The sequence below is a fragment of the Callorhinus ursinus genome, unplaced genomic scaffold (genome assembly GCF_003265705.2).
Source record: "Callorhinus ursinus isolate GAN/ISIS: 27379988/994484 unplaced genomic scaffold, GSC_fseal_2.0 scaffold7, whole genome shotgun sequence".
Taxonomy (NCBI): Eukaryota; Metazoa; Chordata; class Mammalia; order Carnivora; family Otariidae; genus Callorhinus; species Callorhinus ursinus.
Window position 1 is genome coordinate 66772108 of NW_027397069.1, and position 16764 is coordinate 66788871.

The 16764-nt window shown below is 36.0% G+C and overlaps 1 protein-coding gene across 5 annotated transcripts in view; it reads left to right on the forward strand.

The window, feature by feature from the left end:
• The window catches only part of KATNAL1 (katanin catalytic subunit A1 like 1), an 88915-nt gene that overhangs the window by 53565 nt on the left and 18586 nt on the right, over positions 1–16764 (forward strand). For all 5 annotated transcript variants that reach the window (XM_025875110.2, XM_025875107.2, XM_025875108.2 and 2 more), the window contains 3 exons: positions 4026–4184; positions 5147–5273; positions 7435–7569. In XM_025875110.2, the coding sequence (XP_025730895.1) occupies positions 4026–4184; positions 5147–5273; positions 7435–7569 (421 nt within the window). The remainder of the gene's footprint in view (positions 1–4025; positions 4185–5146; positions 5274–7434; positions 7570–16764) is intronic.

Genomic DNA, 16764 nt, shown 5'->3' on the forward strand with positions numbered 1-16764 from the left:
TTTAGCATATTAAAAAGCCCTTCTAACAATGGCTGCCTGGAACTTTTTTTTGGTCTTAGTCATAGGCAAAGGCTTCCTTTAATCTGATCGGTAGAGTGAAATAAAACCATGATTTTACTTTGCCCTTCTGAATTAGCTAGGAAGGTCTGTTTCTCTTCTCAATATCTCTTCCTCTTTTGACACGCCTAAAAGTAAAGAGGAGGAGAGATTTTATATTTACACAAATAGCTTGGAATATTCATGGCATTTTGATTGTCTTCTACAACTTAAAAACTTTTATAGACTGGTATAGGTTTACCTAATTTCAGTAACATATTACCATACATTCCCTCTTTATTATAACTTTCAAAACAATATTTAAGAGAGAGAGAAAAAAAGTCTTAAAATAGGTATTTAAAGGAGTTTTAAGACAGTGAGCTTGGTAAGTATAACTTACCTCTATCATGATGAGCTCTGTAAGTCTTTACCAGGAAGGTGATTTGCACATGTAGAAAGATCACCTTGGTCAGCAGTGTGAAGGATGGACTGGAGATGGGCATAGGTGGATATAGGTGAGGAATCTGATGAAGGAGGCTGTTGTAATAGTTGAGCTGAACAATGAAAAAAGACATTTGTTATTTGACTAGTGAGAAATGGGTGGATTTGTGAGAGATGTTTAAAACCTAAATGATAACATTATGACTGAGTGTTTATAGGGTGAGGGGCAAGTTGTATGACTCCCAAATTCCAGGCTTGAAGGAGTGTGCAATTACTTCTGACACCAGCAACCCCAAATTGGACCAAACCTTACAGGTTGAAGGCACTTTTCCATGGGACTGTCCTCATTTCAGATGCCAAATGCAAACTTGGGCATCCCCAGGTCACCCTCACTTCTGGTCAGCTGGTTATAAATTTGGGGGTTCTTACTACCCCCTTAGGTTTGGCAATTTTCTAGAATGACTCACAGAACGTAAGAAAGCATTGTACTTAAAATTACAGTTTTGTCATAGCAAAAGGAGGCAAATCAGAGCTAGCCAAAGGAAGAAATGCACAGGGCAAGATCTGTGAGGATACTGAAAGTGAAGCTTCTCTTGTGTTCTGCCCATAGAATCAGGATGCTTTGCCCTCCTAGAGCATGGATGTATGGCAATATATAGAGTATTGCCAACAGGGAAGCTCACTCAAGCTTCAGTGTCCAGGGTTTTTATTGGGGTTTCATTACATAGTCATGATTGATTGAATCACTGCCCATGTGTCTCAGTCTCCAGTCTCCTTTCTTTCTCTAGGTCTAGTTGATATCATATGACTCAAGGTCCAGCCCTCTAATCCCATGGTGGGTTTTTCTGGCAAGTCCAGCCACCATCTTAAATCATCTCATTAGCATAAACTATATAGGGGCCCACCATGAGTCACCTCAGCATAAAATTTCATGGTTCAAATGAACAACAAAAACACTCCTGTCACTTTGGAAATTCCAAGGATTTATCGTCTGCTTCCCAGGAACTGGGGAAAAAGACCAGCCAGATTCTTTATTATACAGGGTGCACACTGTAAACTGATACTGGAAATTGAGAAGATGAGAAAATTGTAATAATATGGGTGTGGATGAGATTGTTCAAGGAGGTTTATAAAGGAAAAAGAGCAAGAAGCTTGGAATTGCTTTGAGAATGTAGAGGGCAGGGGAGGAGGAAACCTGGAACGCACTGAAGAGAGTCATGAGTAGGAGGAGTGTCAGGGGAGAACAGTGTCCCAGAACCTAGGCAAAAGCATTTCAGGAAGAAGGGAATGAACATCAGGTATCAGTGCCATCAGAGGTCAGGGAGAAGGAAAGAAGATATAAGTTGAAAAGTGACCATTGGATTAGTAAATTAGGTCATTTTAGTGAATTAGTGGAGGCAGAAGTGAGATTGTAGCTCATAAAGAAAAAATAGTAAGAATGAACCCTTTCTTTTTTTTTTTTTTTTTTTTTTTTTTTTTTTTTAAAGATTGTATTTATTTATTTTACAAGCAGAGACACAGCGGAAGAGGGAACACAAGCAGGGGAGTGGGAGAGGGAGAAGCAGGCTCCCCACTGAGCAGGGAGCCCGATGCGGGGCTCGATCCCAGGACCCTGGGATCATGACCTGAGCCGAAGGCAGACGCTCAACGACTGAGCCACCCAGGCGCCCCGAACCCTTTCTTTAAGAAGGTTGGCTGAGAAGGGAGAAAGTGGATTTGTAGGGTCAAGTGAAGGATTTTTTTTTTAAACAGGACAGATTTAAGTATGTTTATATGCTGAGGGAAGGAGCCAATACAGAAGGAGAAATAAAGGAGATAACTGAAAGAGTAATGTTACGAGGAGCTGAAATTTATAAATACTGTGTGATTTTATTTATGTACAGATGCTGATGTTGGAGATTGACTCATATTAGAGGTGGCCACATGGAAGACATTGCAGGAACTGAGCGGACGTTCAAAGGGGACGTTAGAGAAAGAATGAATTTTGCTATAGCTGGGCTTATACCATTAGTTGTTTTTACAGTTTTCAAAATATCCATCTCATTCAGTTATAAGCTCCTTGGAAAGCAAAAAGATTTTTTATAAAAGTAGTGTTTCCAGTCCTCTTTCTGGGTGTCAGAATTCTATAGCCAGTGTTAACCTTAAAAATAAAACTGTCAGTTATTTTATCGGCAAAAAATGGGTTTATTTGTGAATAGCAGAGAATTGCAATTTGGGACACGCAAGCTATGGCAGAACCACAGGCAAGTCTCAAGAACAAAGGAGAACACTTCTTAATAGAGAAAAGGGGAAATTGGGAGGGCTGTAATAAAGAAAAAGTCTATTGGAGTCAAGTGTGAGGTGAAAGTATAGTGGTTTTTCATTGGCTGGGTTTTGACACTGTCTCATTGGTTTTGACACTGTCTCATTGTTGCCAGGGGAGGAGAAAAACCTTTCTTCCTCCTGCTGGAGTGGTGAAGCAGCTAATGTAGAATAGACTCTCAAGGCTGGTCTCTTCCAATTGGGTCTGCAATTGACTAAGAGTTGTAGGGCATGAGAACTCCCCCTTCTGGCCTCGCAGCTCTATTTTAAAGGAGTTTTCCTTTCATTAATTTTCACACTAGAAAAGGGTTTAGACAGTTCCTGAATTTGTGAAACTTTACATGTGTATAGTTTTCAAAGTTTAAATCCCCAGAAGCTTATTAAACTAAATTAATAAATGGGACAGAATTCTTTTAAAGATCACCAACTAATATACCAAAAAAAATGTATTAACTTTGTATTTGAACTCCCACTGGAAGAAGAAAATACTGAGTATTTGAATATCCAGTAGTCTTCAACACTAGAGGATTGGTGTTCTTGAATAACTTTTACTCCTTATTGACTTATTTTTACAGAAGAGTTTTTTATTTGTTTTCAAAGGTGAGAAGTAACTAAAATTTAGTTTTTAGTCTATGTTTAGTGGCTCTTTCATCAGTAACACTTTTATATAAACTATTAATTGTGTAGCACATTAAGCTGATAAAATGCTAGCTAAATTGATTATGCTTGAATTGCCACTGGATTTTTAGTTACCTTATTAACTAATAAGTGGATTTCTACTTTTGATTAAAAACTGTGTATTATGTGTTGTGGAAGACAGGTTTTGTCCCTTAGGAGGGTAAGGGATAGATAGTTCTACTAGATGTGGTAGAAAATGGCTTACTTTCATTATGTTTAAGCAGAGCAGTCACTCTTAAGCCATGCTCAAAACTATACATATTTATCTTCTTCCAGGTTTAAGAAAATTGGGTAGGTTCTTTCTCAACGTATTAGAAGATTTCTTATTGTCTGGCCATCTCTTTTGTTAGCCCATCTCTAAGTACCTCTGATTTGAGACATTTTGTGAAATCAGTCATTTTTTTTTAAATCTATGAAATGATACTTATGTCAAATACACTGTGATTTTACTGTGACAGTTGAGTTTATCTTTTGATGGGAAAATTTTTATGTACATCAATAGCTGATGATATTTTATAGGAATGCATTTTAATCTGATAAAACATTTAATACAGCTTTTGAAATTTCAGGGTGTACTGATGGTTGGACCCCCAGGCACTGGTAAGACTATGCTAGCTAAAGCTGTTGCCACTGAATGTGGCACAACATTCTTCAACGTTTCCTCTTCTACACTGACATCTAAATATAGAGGTGAATCTGAGAAGTTAGTCCGTCTGTTGTTTGAAATGGTGAGTGATGATATATTCAGATTTCAAAGTACTCTTTGTGTAGGCAGATGATACCCCTTTTACATCCATTTACCTAGGGATCTGTTTTTAAAAGGGCAAATGGAGTTGTAGTTGAACAGTTCATCCTGACACATAAGTAAGGTATGGGGTGGTGGGTTTTGTGGAGTAGTTGATGTGTCCTCAGTGTTTCCTTTCCTCTCTGAGGTAAGGGAAGGCCCTTTGGCATCCTATCCAGTGAGGGTGGAAGACACTTTAGAAATGTGTGTGGTGTGATATTTCTGGATTTCTAATGAGCTGGTTGAGCAGAGTATATTTTAGTATATGTTTTAAAAATCAGACATCAATCTGTCATTAAAGTTTGTTCTTTTTTCATAAGGGACTTGCAGTAGCTATTTAAGAATATATATTGGAAGATGGAGATGGACGATTTATCTTTTTAAAAATTTTTTAATTGTTATGTTAATCACCATACATTACATCATTAGTTTTTGATGTAGTGTTCCATGATTCATTGTTTGTGCATAACGCCCAGTGCTCCACGCAGAACGTGCCCTCTTTAATACCCATCACCAGGCTAACCCATCCCCCCCACCCTCCTCCCCTCTAGAACCCTCAGTTTGTTTTTCAGAGTCCATTGTCTCTCATGGTTCGTCTTGGATGATTTATCTTTAAAAAGATTTATATTATGGAAATTTTCAAACACAAAAGTAGAAATAATAGTACTATGAATCCCCATGTATCTGTCACCCACCTTCACCAACCATCTAACTTTTATTTTTAGAAATTTCCATTTTCTGATGTAAATGATTTAATCTCTGTCAATAGCCAGATGGTGGCAATAAAGCAGTGAGAAATTTCTGCTCTTTTTTTAACCATTGTTCTAGGAGGAGGAAATGGCATTAAAAAATTCAGATTGTTTTATGAGCTCATTGAATGGTTTCTTTAAAATGTTTTTTACAAAGGCTAGATTTTATGCGCCCACCACGATCTTCATCGATGAGATAGATTCTATCTGTAGTCGAAGAGGAACCTCTGATGAACATGAGGCAAGTCGCAGAGTCAAGTCTGAACTACTCATTCAGATGGATGGTAATTGATATTTAATTACTGTCCCCAAACTGTTATATTTCCTTTTTGAATTTTGGGTAGATTCATATTGTGGAAATTCTCAGTGAATAGACTGGAAGGCAGCCTGAATTTATTTGTAATCATTTGTTCATCCACCCACTTGTTCAGTTTGTTCATGCACTCAGCATTTACCGCATACGTGTTATGAATCACATGCCATTCAAGTTCTGAGGTTACAAAGAAAAGGAATGTCATGGCCGGTAAGGACTTTACCTGGACTGCAGAGCTTCCAGAGATGTGGTCCAGGGCCCCAGGGATCTTTAAGGCCCTCTTAAAAGGTCTGCAAAGGCTAAACCATTTTCATGATAATATCAAGACATTATTTGCCCTTTTTCGCTCTCATTCTCTCACGAGAATACAGTGGAGGGTTTCAGAGGCTGCAAGACATTTGGGATGTCATCATAGATGGAAAGCAGCAGCCGATAAGAGAACCCAGCTGTTCTCTGTTGAGTCACACATTAAAGAGATTTACAAAAATGTAGGAACATGCCACTCTTACTAAATTTTTTTTGGTTTTGAAAATCACAGTTATTTTTCATAAAATGTTATTTATATTAACAAAATACTAGATTTATTGTTCCTTTAAAATGAATTAATATTTTTTAAAATTCTCAGTTTTAATTTCTAATGGTAAATATTGATAGATGTATTCCACACACACAGAAGCTCTTTGGAGCTCGGTAATTTTTAAGAGTATAGACAACATATCGTGAAACCAAGAAGTAGAACCACTGCTGTAGTTGGGAAGTGGGCAGCTTAACAATACACTTTAAATTGTGTGGTAGAACTAAACTCTGGGGGTGGGGAAGACAGCAGGAGCGGTACCACCCAGACTGAGGGAGTCATGGAACGGAACGGCCAAGGTGGGCTTTGAAGCTTTGGTAGAAGTTATTCAAAGAAATGGCAGTGAAGGAAGAGAGTGTTGGGCCAGAGCTGCCTTCAGAGGTTTATTATTCTGGTAGTTGTGTGGCAAATGTAAAATGTGTTTAAAAAAAATATCCAGAATGTGTTGTTTCAAAACAGCTATGGTTCTACAGCAACGGTGGATACTTAGTGAATATTACAGCGTGTGTTATATATAGTGCCAGGCACTGTAAGGATGCATAACACAGTGTAGTATATGAGTCCCTGCCCTCCCTGAGTTTATCATTTGAATTTCTGCTAAAGTATATTTTGGGGGAGGGATCTAGAGGAGAAATACATTAGATGTTTTAAAAATATCACTGAATATAAATTTAGTCAGCTGAATTTCATCAAGGGGTGTTTGTGACTAATGTTGATTATTAGTTGGATAACTTGATTCTTTGTGATAATGATTGAAACAGGAGTTTGGTAATAATTTATTAAGAAAATACCATATTGAACTGGGTTGCTTTAAATTCACTACTTTGTTATGCCAGGCCACAACTAGAAACTCTTAGTAATAAAGCTTGTGTGTTTTGTTTTGTTTGTTTGTTTGTTTGTTTTTTACTGCACATTTTCCAAAGTTTCCATTGTGTAACCTGTAACTTTTTATTCTAAAACTTTAATTCTGAAAAAGTAGGCTCAAGGTATATATGTTTGGTTTGGTTTAAAAAGAAATGATATTTTCAGTAGTGATGATTATTAGGTTCATTCTCAGATTTTTTATTTTTTCCAAGTCACTTAGAAGTTTGAAGGATAAAATTATTGCAGTATATCCTGCCATATTATGATTGCTTGCTAGTACATTAGCAAATGTGAACCTTCTTCTGTTCTTCCTTCTTGAGAAAATAAATTAGACTGACAACTAAAATAAAATTTTTTTGAGGGACTTCATGATTTAAAAAAGGAATAAAACAGCATAATCTCCCATGCCTTTTCTTTTCAGAGCAACTATACACTCACTTTCTTACAGGAAAAAAAATGGTTTTTCTTACAGGATTAGAATCCTGTAATAGATTATATGAATTCTATTGCCTCCTTGTTTTATAGTTATCTGTTGGTGTGTCTGGTTCTGCCACCATACAGATGTCAGAAGGACTGCGTTATTTTTGTCATTGAGCTTATGACAAAGCCTCTGGCTGATGCTTAGAAATGTTAGTTGAATGAGAGAATAAAGGACTTTAAGGAAAATGCCTTCTTTTCCCCTAATTGTGTATAGGAGTTGGAGGAGCTTTAGAGAATGATGATCCTTCCAAGATGGTTATGGTGTTGGCTGCTACTAATTTCCCATGGGACATTGATGAAGCTTTGAGAAGGAGATTAGAAAAAAGGATATATATACCTCTCCCAACAGGTATGATGCCTTCCTTTTACGATATATATATATTTTTTCCTGTTACGTTTTTCTATTTCTTTAAGTCTTTAGTCCTTTGGCATTCCGCTTAAAGTTTATAACATCACAAAATCAATTTGTAATAGATGAGAAGAAAGGCCACAGTAGTACTCCGTTGAAGTCCCTTACATTTCAGAGCAGTTCTTATATTCAGAGCAGTATTTTTTTTTTTTAAGATTTTATTTATTTATTTGACAGAGAGAGACACAGCAAGAGAGGGAACACAAGTAGGGGAGAGAGAAGCAGGCTTCCTGATGAGCAGGGAGCCCAGTGTGGGGCTCGATCCCATGACCCTGGGATCATGACCTCAGCTGAAGGCAGATGCTTAATGACTGAGCCACCCAGGCACCCTGAGAGCAGTATTCATGTTAATAAATTAGATAGGATATCTAAAGTTTTACTTTTAAATTTAAAGTCCTTAAATCTTAAGTGATTAAAAATAAAGTTCTCTTGGGATTTTCTTAAAAATATGCTGCTTTGAAAAATATAACTTCATCCTATTGATGACGTGAAATTTTCATAAGTGAATTTTTTTCTTTTTATACTGAGATAAAATTTACATGGAATGAAATGTATAAATCTTAAGTGTGTAATTGGTGAGTTTTGTCAAATGAATATTCCTGTTTAATCAATACCCTACTCAAGATGTAGGGTATTTCTGTCACCCCATGAAGTTTCTGTGTGCCCTCTATCAATTAATTCAAACCCTCAATAGGTATTACCTTTCCTGATTTTTATCACCATAGATTAATTTTACCTATTATTAAACTTCATATAAATGGAATCATAACATGTGTACTCTTGTGTGTCTGTTACTGTCACTCAATGTAATGTTTTGAGATTCATCCATGTGGTTACATGTATTGGTATTTTATTCTTGATATGATTATACCACAATTTATTCCTTTTTTGGTGGACATTGGAGTTATTTCTAGTTTGGGGCTCTTACGAATGAGGCTATAAATATGGTACAAATCTTATGGATGAATGTTTTTGATTCTTTTGAGTGATATAGCTAAGAATAGAATAGGTGGGTCCTAGGGTAGATATGTATTTATTTAGCTTTATAGGGCGCCTGGGTGGCTCAGATGGTTAAGCATCTGCCTTTGGCTCAGGTCGTGATCCCAGGGTCCTGGGATCGAGTCCCGCATCGGGCTCCCTGCTGCTTGGGAGCCTGCTTCTCCCTCTGCCTCTCTCTCTGTCTCTCATGAATAAATAAATAAAATCTTTAAAAAACAAACAAAAAAAACCCCAAAAATATTTAACTTTAGAATACTCAAACTGTTTTCCTAAGTGGTTCTACCATTTTACACTTACACCATCAACGAAATGAAAAGTCCAGTATTTTCATATCCTTGCCAACATTTGGTATGGTCAGTATTTTAATCTTAGTCATCCTACTAAATTATATCTCTCTAATGACTAATTATGTGGAGTGCCTTTTTTGTGTACCTCTTGGTCATTGGTATATCTTTGTGCAATGTCTTTTCAAGTCCTTTGCTCAGTTTTTAATTAGTTTATTGTTGTTTTATTAATGCTATGTAGTTCTTCATCAGAAATGCATCGTGAATATTTTCCTCCAGTTTGGTTTGCCTTTCAGTTTTCTTTATGGTGCTTTTGATAAGAAGTTTTAATTTTGATGATGTTCTCTTGTCAAGTTTTTCTCTTATGGATAGCACTTTTTGTGTCATAGGAGATCTTTGCTTACCCCAAAGGGCAAAGGTTTTCTCCTATTTTTCTTTTAGAAACTTTAGTTAAATCTGTGATCCATCTTGAGGTAATTTTGTGTATATAGTGTCAGAGATTGAGTTTCACTTTTATATATATATATATATATATATATATATATACATACATATATATATCGAGTTGTTTTAGCACTGTTTGTTAAAAGGAGTTTTCTTTTTCCATTGAGTTATTTTGGCACCTTTGTTGAAAATTATTTTGCTATGTATGTGTGGGTTCTAGTTCTCAGTTCTCTGTTCTGTTCCATTGATTTAAAAATAAGTATAGGGCTATCTAGTCAGGTTATCTATTTTTTTTTTAAAGATTTATTTATTTTAGAGAAAGAGAGAGAGCAGGGGGTGGGAAGGGCAGAGGGAGAGAGAAATTCCAAGCAGACTCCCTGCTGAGTGCAGAGCCTGATGTGCGGCTCAATTTCACAACCCTGAGATCAGGACCTGAGCCAAAACCAAGAGTCGGATACTTAACCAACTGCACCATCCAGGTGCCCCTCTATTTTTTCTTGAGTAAGCTTTGGTAGCTTGTCTTTCAAAGAATTTGTCCATTTCTTCTAAATTGTCAAATTGGGATTTGACCTAATACAAACATACAAGCTGACTAAAGGGTTTATGTGAGGCTGTTGATTGCATGTCTGCTTCTGGAGCCTGAAGTCAATAGTGAGGGCAATCGGGAAGAGAAGATGAAGTGGTGGAAACAAGGACAAATTATAACCTGTGTGGATGACCTGGAACCTCATGAGGATAGACTGGAACCCATATTGGGCTCTCATTGCTTCTGAGACTTCCAACTTTGATGATTGGGGTGTCCTGTTGTAACAGTATTAAATATATACCTGGCTAAGGAGTCAAAAAAGCTGAAGGAGAAAATCTGACAGGAGCTGCTCCATACTAGCAGGGTGAGTCAGAAGATAAGTGACAGTAAGCTTGAACTGCAAATGCACTTCACGCCCTGAACCAACTTTCTTTCAGATTTCACCCATAATGACTCATGTGGTCCACACTGAACCAGAGCTATGCAATGTGAATGCTGGGAAATGAAATTACAGCTTTGCTTAAGTTGACATAATACAAATCTACACACCTTATTTTCTTCTTCTTGTCTGGAGAATCTACAGTAATGGCTCAGTTTTCATTCCTAAAATTGGTCATTTGTGTTTTATCTCCATTATTCTTGATCATCTTGCTAGAGATTTATCAATATTATTAATCTTTTCAAAAACCTAATTTTTTGCTTTGTAATTTTTCTGTTGCCTATTTCAGTGACTTTTTTCCTCTTATTTTTATTATTTCTCCATTATACTTTGAGTTTAATCTTCTTTTTCTGAAGTTTGAAACTTATACTATTGGTTTTAAACCTTTTTTTTAATATAAATATTTAAAGCTGTAAATTTCTCTTTATGCACTGCTTTGGCTTTATCCCACCAATTTTGCTATAGCATATTTTCTTTGCTATTCATTTCTAATTTTCCTTTTTTTATTTCTAACTTAATTCCATTATAGTCAGGGACGACTCTGTAGAATGTCAATTTTTAAATTTTATTGAATTTATGATTCAGCATATTCTTTCTTGGTGAATGTTTATTCTGTACTTGTTGATAATATTCTATAATTGTTGGTCAGATCAAGTTAGTGTGATAATATTGTTCAAGTCTTTTAGATTCTTAATGATTTTTTTACTCTGGTTTTTCTACCAGTTACTTAGAGTGGGTTGTTAAACTCTTCAGATATTATTGTGAATTTGTTTATTGTTTGCTTTAGTTCTGTCAATCTTTGCTTTATGCATTTTGAAGTTCTATCATTAGGTACATAAACAGTTATAATTGGTATATCTTCTTTGTTCTTCTACCATTATGAAATGTCTCTACTTAGACCCTTTGACTTGATGTGTACTTTGATAATAATACAGCCTCACTATCTTTTGCTTATTGTTTGCATGACATATCTGCTTTCTTCCTTTAGTTTTCACCCTGTCCTTATACTTGCAATGCAGTTCTTGTAGACAACAAATAGTTGGGTCTGGCTATTTAGCCAGTTTATTTCTGGTTTTTAATTGGAGTATTTAGTCCATTTCAATATAATGTAATGATTGATATGGCTGTGTTTAAGTATGCCATCTTGCTATTTTCCCTTTTGTTTGTTTCTCTGTACCTCTTTTCCTAATTTCTTTTGATAATTGACTATTTTTTAGTATCCACTTTAATTCCTTTATTGGATTTTTACCTATACCCGTTTTTTTTTTTTAGCAGTTTATCTGGGGATTACAATATGCACCTGTAATGTTTCACAGTTGACTTTGAGCTAATATTGTACCATTTCATGGAAAATATAAGAGCTGTTTGCCTCCCCCCCCAGCCTTTGTGCTATTTTGTCATGTATTTTATAACTACATTCATTATAGATCCCACAATATAATGAGATTTAAATTGTTAGTTTAAACTTCAATTAAGAGGAGCACAAAAAGTAGTGTTTTCTATTTGCCTACATATTTAACACCCCCACTGCTCTGCTTTTCTATTTTAAGGTCCAGATTTCCATCTGGGTTCATCTCCCATTTGTCTAGAAAACTTCCTTTAATATTTCTTCTAGTTAAGGTCTGCCAGCATCAAGTTCAGTTTTTGTTATCTGAAATGTCTTTCTTTCACCCTTATTTCTGAAGGATATTTTTAATTGATAAATAATTCTGGGTTGGAAAAAGTTTTTTGTTTTGTTTTTTCATTACTTATAAAGATGTCATTTTGTCATCTTCTGGCTTCCACTGGTTTCTGATGTGAGGTCCACTGTCATTCACACCATTGTATGTAATGTATATTTTCCCTTCTGGCTATTGTTTTTTTAAATCAACTTTATTGAATAATGATTTATCTATAATAAATTTTATCCACTTAAAATTTGATGATTTTGACAATTGTATACAGCCATGAAACCATACCACAGTCAGGATGCAGAACATATCTTTCATTCTGAGATGATTTCTTGTGTCCCTTTGCAGCCTATTCTCTCTCACCAACACCTTTCTACCTCAGGCAACCATTGATCTGATCTTTGCCGCCATAGATTATTTTGAATTTCTCAAGTAGGATCATACAGTATGAGTTGTTTTGGGACTGTCTTCTTTCATTCAGCATAATTATTTTGAGATTTATTAATGTTATTATTTTTTTTACTGGTGGGTAGGATTTCATTATATGGCCATATTACAGATGATTTATCCATTCTCTTATTGATGGATATTTAGGTGGTTTCTGTTTTGGAACTGTTGTAAATAAAGCTGCTGTCAACATTCATGTTCAATTCTTTGTGTGAACATATGTTTTCAATTCTCTTGGATAAATACCTAGGAGTGAAATAACTGGGTCATGTGATAGTATGTGTTTATAGAAAGCAGGTTGGAATTTTCTTGAGTGGTTGTCTTCTATTTTTTTTTTTTTTTTTTTTTTTAGGCAGGGAGGGGCAGAGGGAGAAGGAGAGCGAGAATCTTAAACAGCTATTGGGGAGAAGACATGCTTTGTGGTACAAAAGTAGGAATTTAGCTTTCTTTGAAATAGTGGAGAAGAAAATAGATTTGGCTGACTGAAAGGCTTTCTTCTAAACTTGTTTTCCCTTATGAAAACGTTATGTCCATTATAGGTAATCATTTTTGGGTGCTTCTCTTTGCTCATTATTAGTCTGAAGGTGTGTACCTTGTGACCATAGAACTTGAGAAATTGCTTTCTCCTAAAGTGTATCCAAACAGGTAATCATAATTAGAACTCCACTCTTTCTCTATTAGTTCAGTAGGTGTTTATCTAGCTCTTTGCTGTTAGACATTTATTATTATTGCGGAACTCGAATCTCACGACCCTGAGATCATGACCTAAACTGAAATCAAGAGTTGGATGCTTAACTGACTGAGCCACCCAGGCACCCCTCTTAATGGTTGTTAAGATATTTTGTTTATCTTTTTGTTTTCAGCAATTTTACCATGATGTACTATGTGGAGTTTTCCTTTTATTTAACCTGCATGTATGTTGGACTTTGATATTGTTGCACAGGTCACTGGGACTCCATTACATTTTTTTTCAGTCTTTTTTTCTAATTCTTCAGGTTGGATAATTTCTGTTCATTTATCTTCATGTTCATTGACACTTTCTTCTGCCATTGCTAATCTTTTAATCTCATCCAGTGAATTTTTCATTTCAAATGTATTTTTCAAATCTAGCATTTCCATTTGGTTATTTATTATAGTTTCCATTGCTTTGCTGGGATTCCCCAGGTCTTAATCCATTTAGTCTATTCCTGTAATTCTTTGAGATTTTTCCCTTCAGAAGGTGGAGCTTAGTTCCCCTCCCCCTGACAATGTACTAGACTTAGTCATTTGTTTCTAAAGAATAGAATATGGGAGAATGATGCTATAAGTGACTTCTGAGGCTAAATGATAAAAAGGATAGTTTCTGCCTAGCTCTTCCTCTGTCAGATTATATGCTTTTGGGGAAGCCAGCTGCCATACCACGAGGACAAATAGCCTATGGAGAAGCCCGCATGGGAAGAAACTAAAGTCTCCCACCAACAGCCAGAACCAGCTTACCTGTTATGTGAGTTGGTCTTTGGATGACTATAGGCCTGGCCTGTACATTGACTAAAATTTCATGACAGACCCTGCATTAGTCAGGGTTCTCCAGAGAAACAGAACCAATAGAACATGTATATAGGGATAAATTTATTTTAATGAATTAACTCGTGGAATTACAGAGACTGGGAAGTCTAAAATGTGCAGGGTAGGCTGGCAGTCTGGAGACTCAGGGAGGAGTTGATGTCACAATGCAAGTCTGAGGGCCCTCTTTGGGCAGAATTCCCTCTTGCTCTGGGCACGTTTGGCTTTCGTTCTGCTTTGGCCTTCAGCTGATTGGATGAAACCTTCCACATTATGGAGAGCTGTCTGCTTTACTGAGTCCACCGATTTAAATATTACATACAAAAACATCCTCATAGAAACATCTAGAATAATGTTTGACCAAATATCTGGCCAAGTTCACAAAATTAGCCATCATAGACCAAAAAAAAAAAGACTAAAAACAAAAGTGAGAGCTTTTTAGCTAAGTTTCTCCCAAATTCCTGATGCACAGTAACTGTGAAGATAATAAATTGTTTTTTTAAGCCAATAAATTTTAGTATAATTTTTTATTCAGAAATAGATAATTGATATACTACTTTATAGTTTTTGTCAGCTGATTCTTACATCTGGAACATCAGTTTCTAGAATCGGCTGCTTTTTAATTTTCTTAATTGTGGGTCACATTTTTTCTGTTTCTTCACATGTCCAGTAATTTCTATTATATGCTCTACATTATAGGGTGTCTGGATTATGTTTTTTCCTTTGAAGGGTATTGAATTTTGTTCTGGCAGGCACTCATATTATTGGCAGAACTTAAGAAAAAACTAGTTATTTGCTGCCTGTTGGCTAATGCATGAAAACAGTTGCCTCTTATCTCTTGTTTTATATTTGTTTACCATAGAAAGACAAGTCTGGTACTGTTTTTTTCATGATGGCCAGAAGTGGAAGCCTCACCTGTGACCTTTTTTTTTTTTTAAGATTTTATTTATTTATTTGACAGAGCACAAGCAGGGAGAGTGGCAGAGGGAGAAGGAGAGGGAACACGCTCCCTGCTGAGCTGAAGGCAGGTGCTCAACCGACTGAGCCACCCAGGCGCCCGAAACTTAATTTTTTATAACATATTCCTTACTCACTTTCTTGACTAGATCTCAAGACTCTATTAGGTAATTAGTTGGTAGATTTCTAGCTCATAGTTTCTGTCTTATATTGTCTTTCCATTAATACTAACAGTCTCGTTACTTGAAAAATGTTTTTTCTTAAAACAGTGCTTAAATTACTGGTTGAACTTACAATAATAATAAACTTACTTAAAGCAGTAATGAAAGTGATTCAATTTAGAAGCTGTAAGCCATCCTGGAATATTCCACCTCCCAGAAGCAGCTCCTCAGTTCCTGGCTTGCTCTCATATTAGCCACATGAAGGTTTGAAATTTGAGTGGTTTGTTATCACTTCTGATTTAATGTTTCTTTCCTTTCTCTTTTTTCCCTTTTTTCTCTTCCTTGTTTTCTAAGCCAAATATCTATGTGCTATCTAGTGTATTTTTATGAAATGGGTTTTAATTTTACTCCTGTGTACAATGATTGTAAATAAGAAATTAATACTAATGGGGGAAAATAAAAGTTTTACTACTTGAACTGACATCATTTAAACTTTGGTACTTTGAACTTTAATTCACCGTAATAGGGAGAAAAAAATGTAACTGGAAAAATAGTCGATGATAGCAATTTTATAAACTGCTGAGGAGAGCTTAGCTATTGGGGGAAAGACATGCTTTGTGGTACAACGGTGGGAATTTAGCTTTCTTTGAAATAGTGGAGAAGAAAATAGATTTGGCTGACTGAAAGGCTTTCTTCTAAACTTGTTTTCCCTTATGAAAACGTTATATCCATTATAGGTAATCATTTTTGGGTGCTTCTCTTTGCTCATTATTAGTCTGAAGGTGTGTACCTTGTGACCATAGAACTTGAGAAATTGCTTTCTCCTAAAGTGTATCCAAACAGGTAATCATAATTAGAACTCCACTCTTTCTCTATTAGTTCAGTAGGTGTTTATCTAGCTCTTTGCTGTTAGACATTTATTAGGTAGTGTGGGAATAAAAACAATGTACAAGCCTTGTCCTTAGAGAACTCACGATGCAGTTAGTTGGAAGGTAGGCATACACTTAACCTAACTGTAGGGAAAACAGTGTAACGTGATATTAGTGTTTTCCATGATACTTTTTCTTTTCAAGTTTTTTTATTTAAAATTCCAATTAGTTTATTCCAGTCCAGTGTAAATTCCAGTACAGTGTAATATTAGTTTCAGGTGTATAACATAGTGATTCAATGCTTACATACAACACCTGGTGCTCATCACAAGTACACCCCTTAATCCCCATCACCTATTTAACAACCTCCCCACCTCCCCTCTGGTCCATGGTACCTTGGAGTGGAGAATGAGGAATGATAAATTCTGGTCAAAGTGCTTTGGGGAGACGTCATGGAGGAAGTTACGTTTTCACTAATTTTCTTTTTTTTTTTAATAATTTTTTATTGTTATGTTAATCACCATACATTACATCATTACCTTTTGATGTAGTGTTCCATGATTCATTGTTTGTGCATAACACCCAGTGCTCCACGCAGAATGTGCCCTCCTTAATACCCATCACCAGGCTAACCCATCCCCCCACCCCCCTTCCCTCTAGAACCCTCAGTTTGTTTTTCAGAGTCTATCGTCTCTCATGGTTCGTCTCCCCCTCCGACTTACTCCCCTCATTCTTCCCCTCCTGCTATCTTCTTCTTTTTTTTTTTCCCTTAACATATATTGCATTATTTGTTTCAG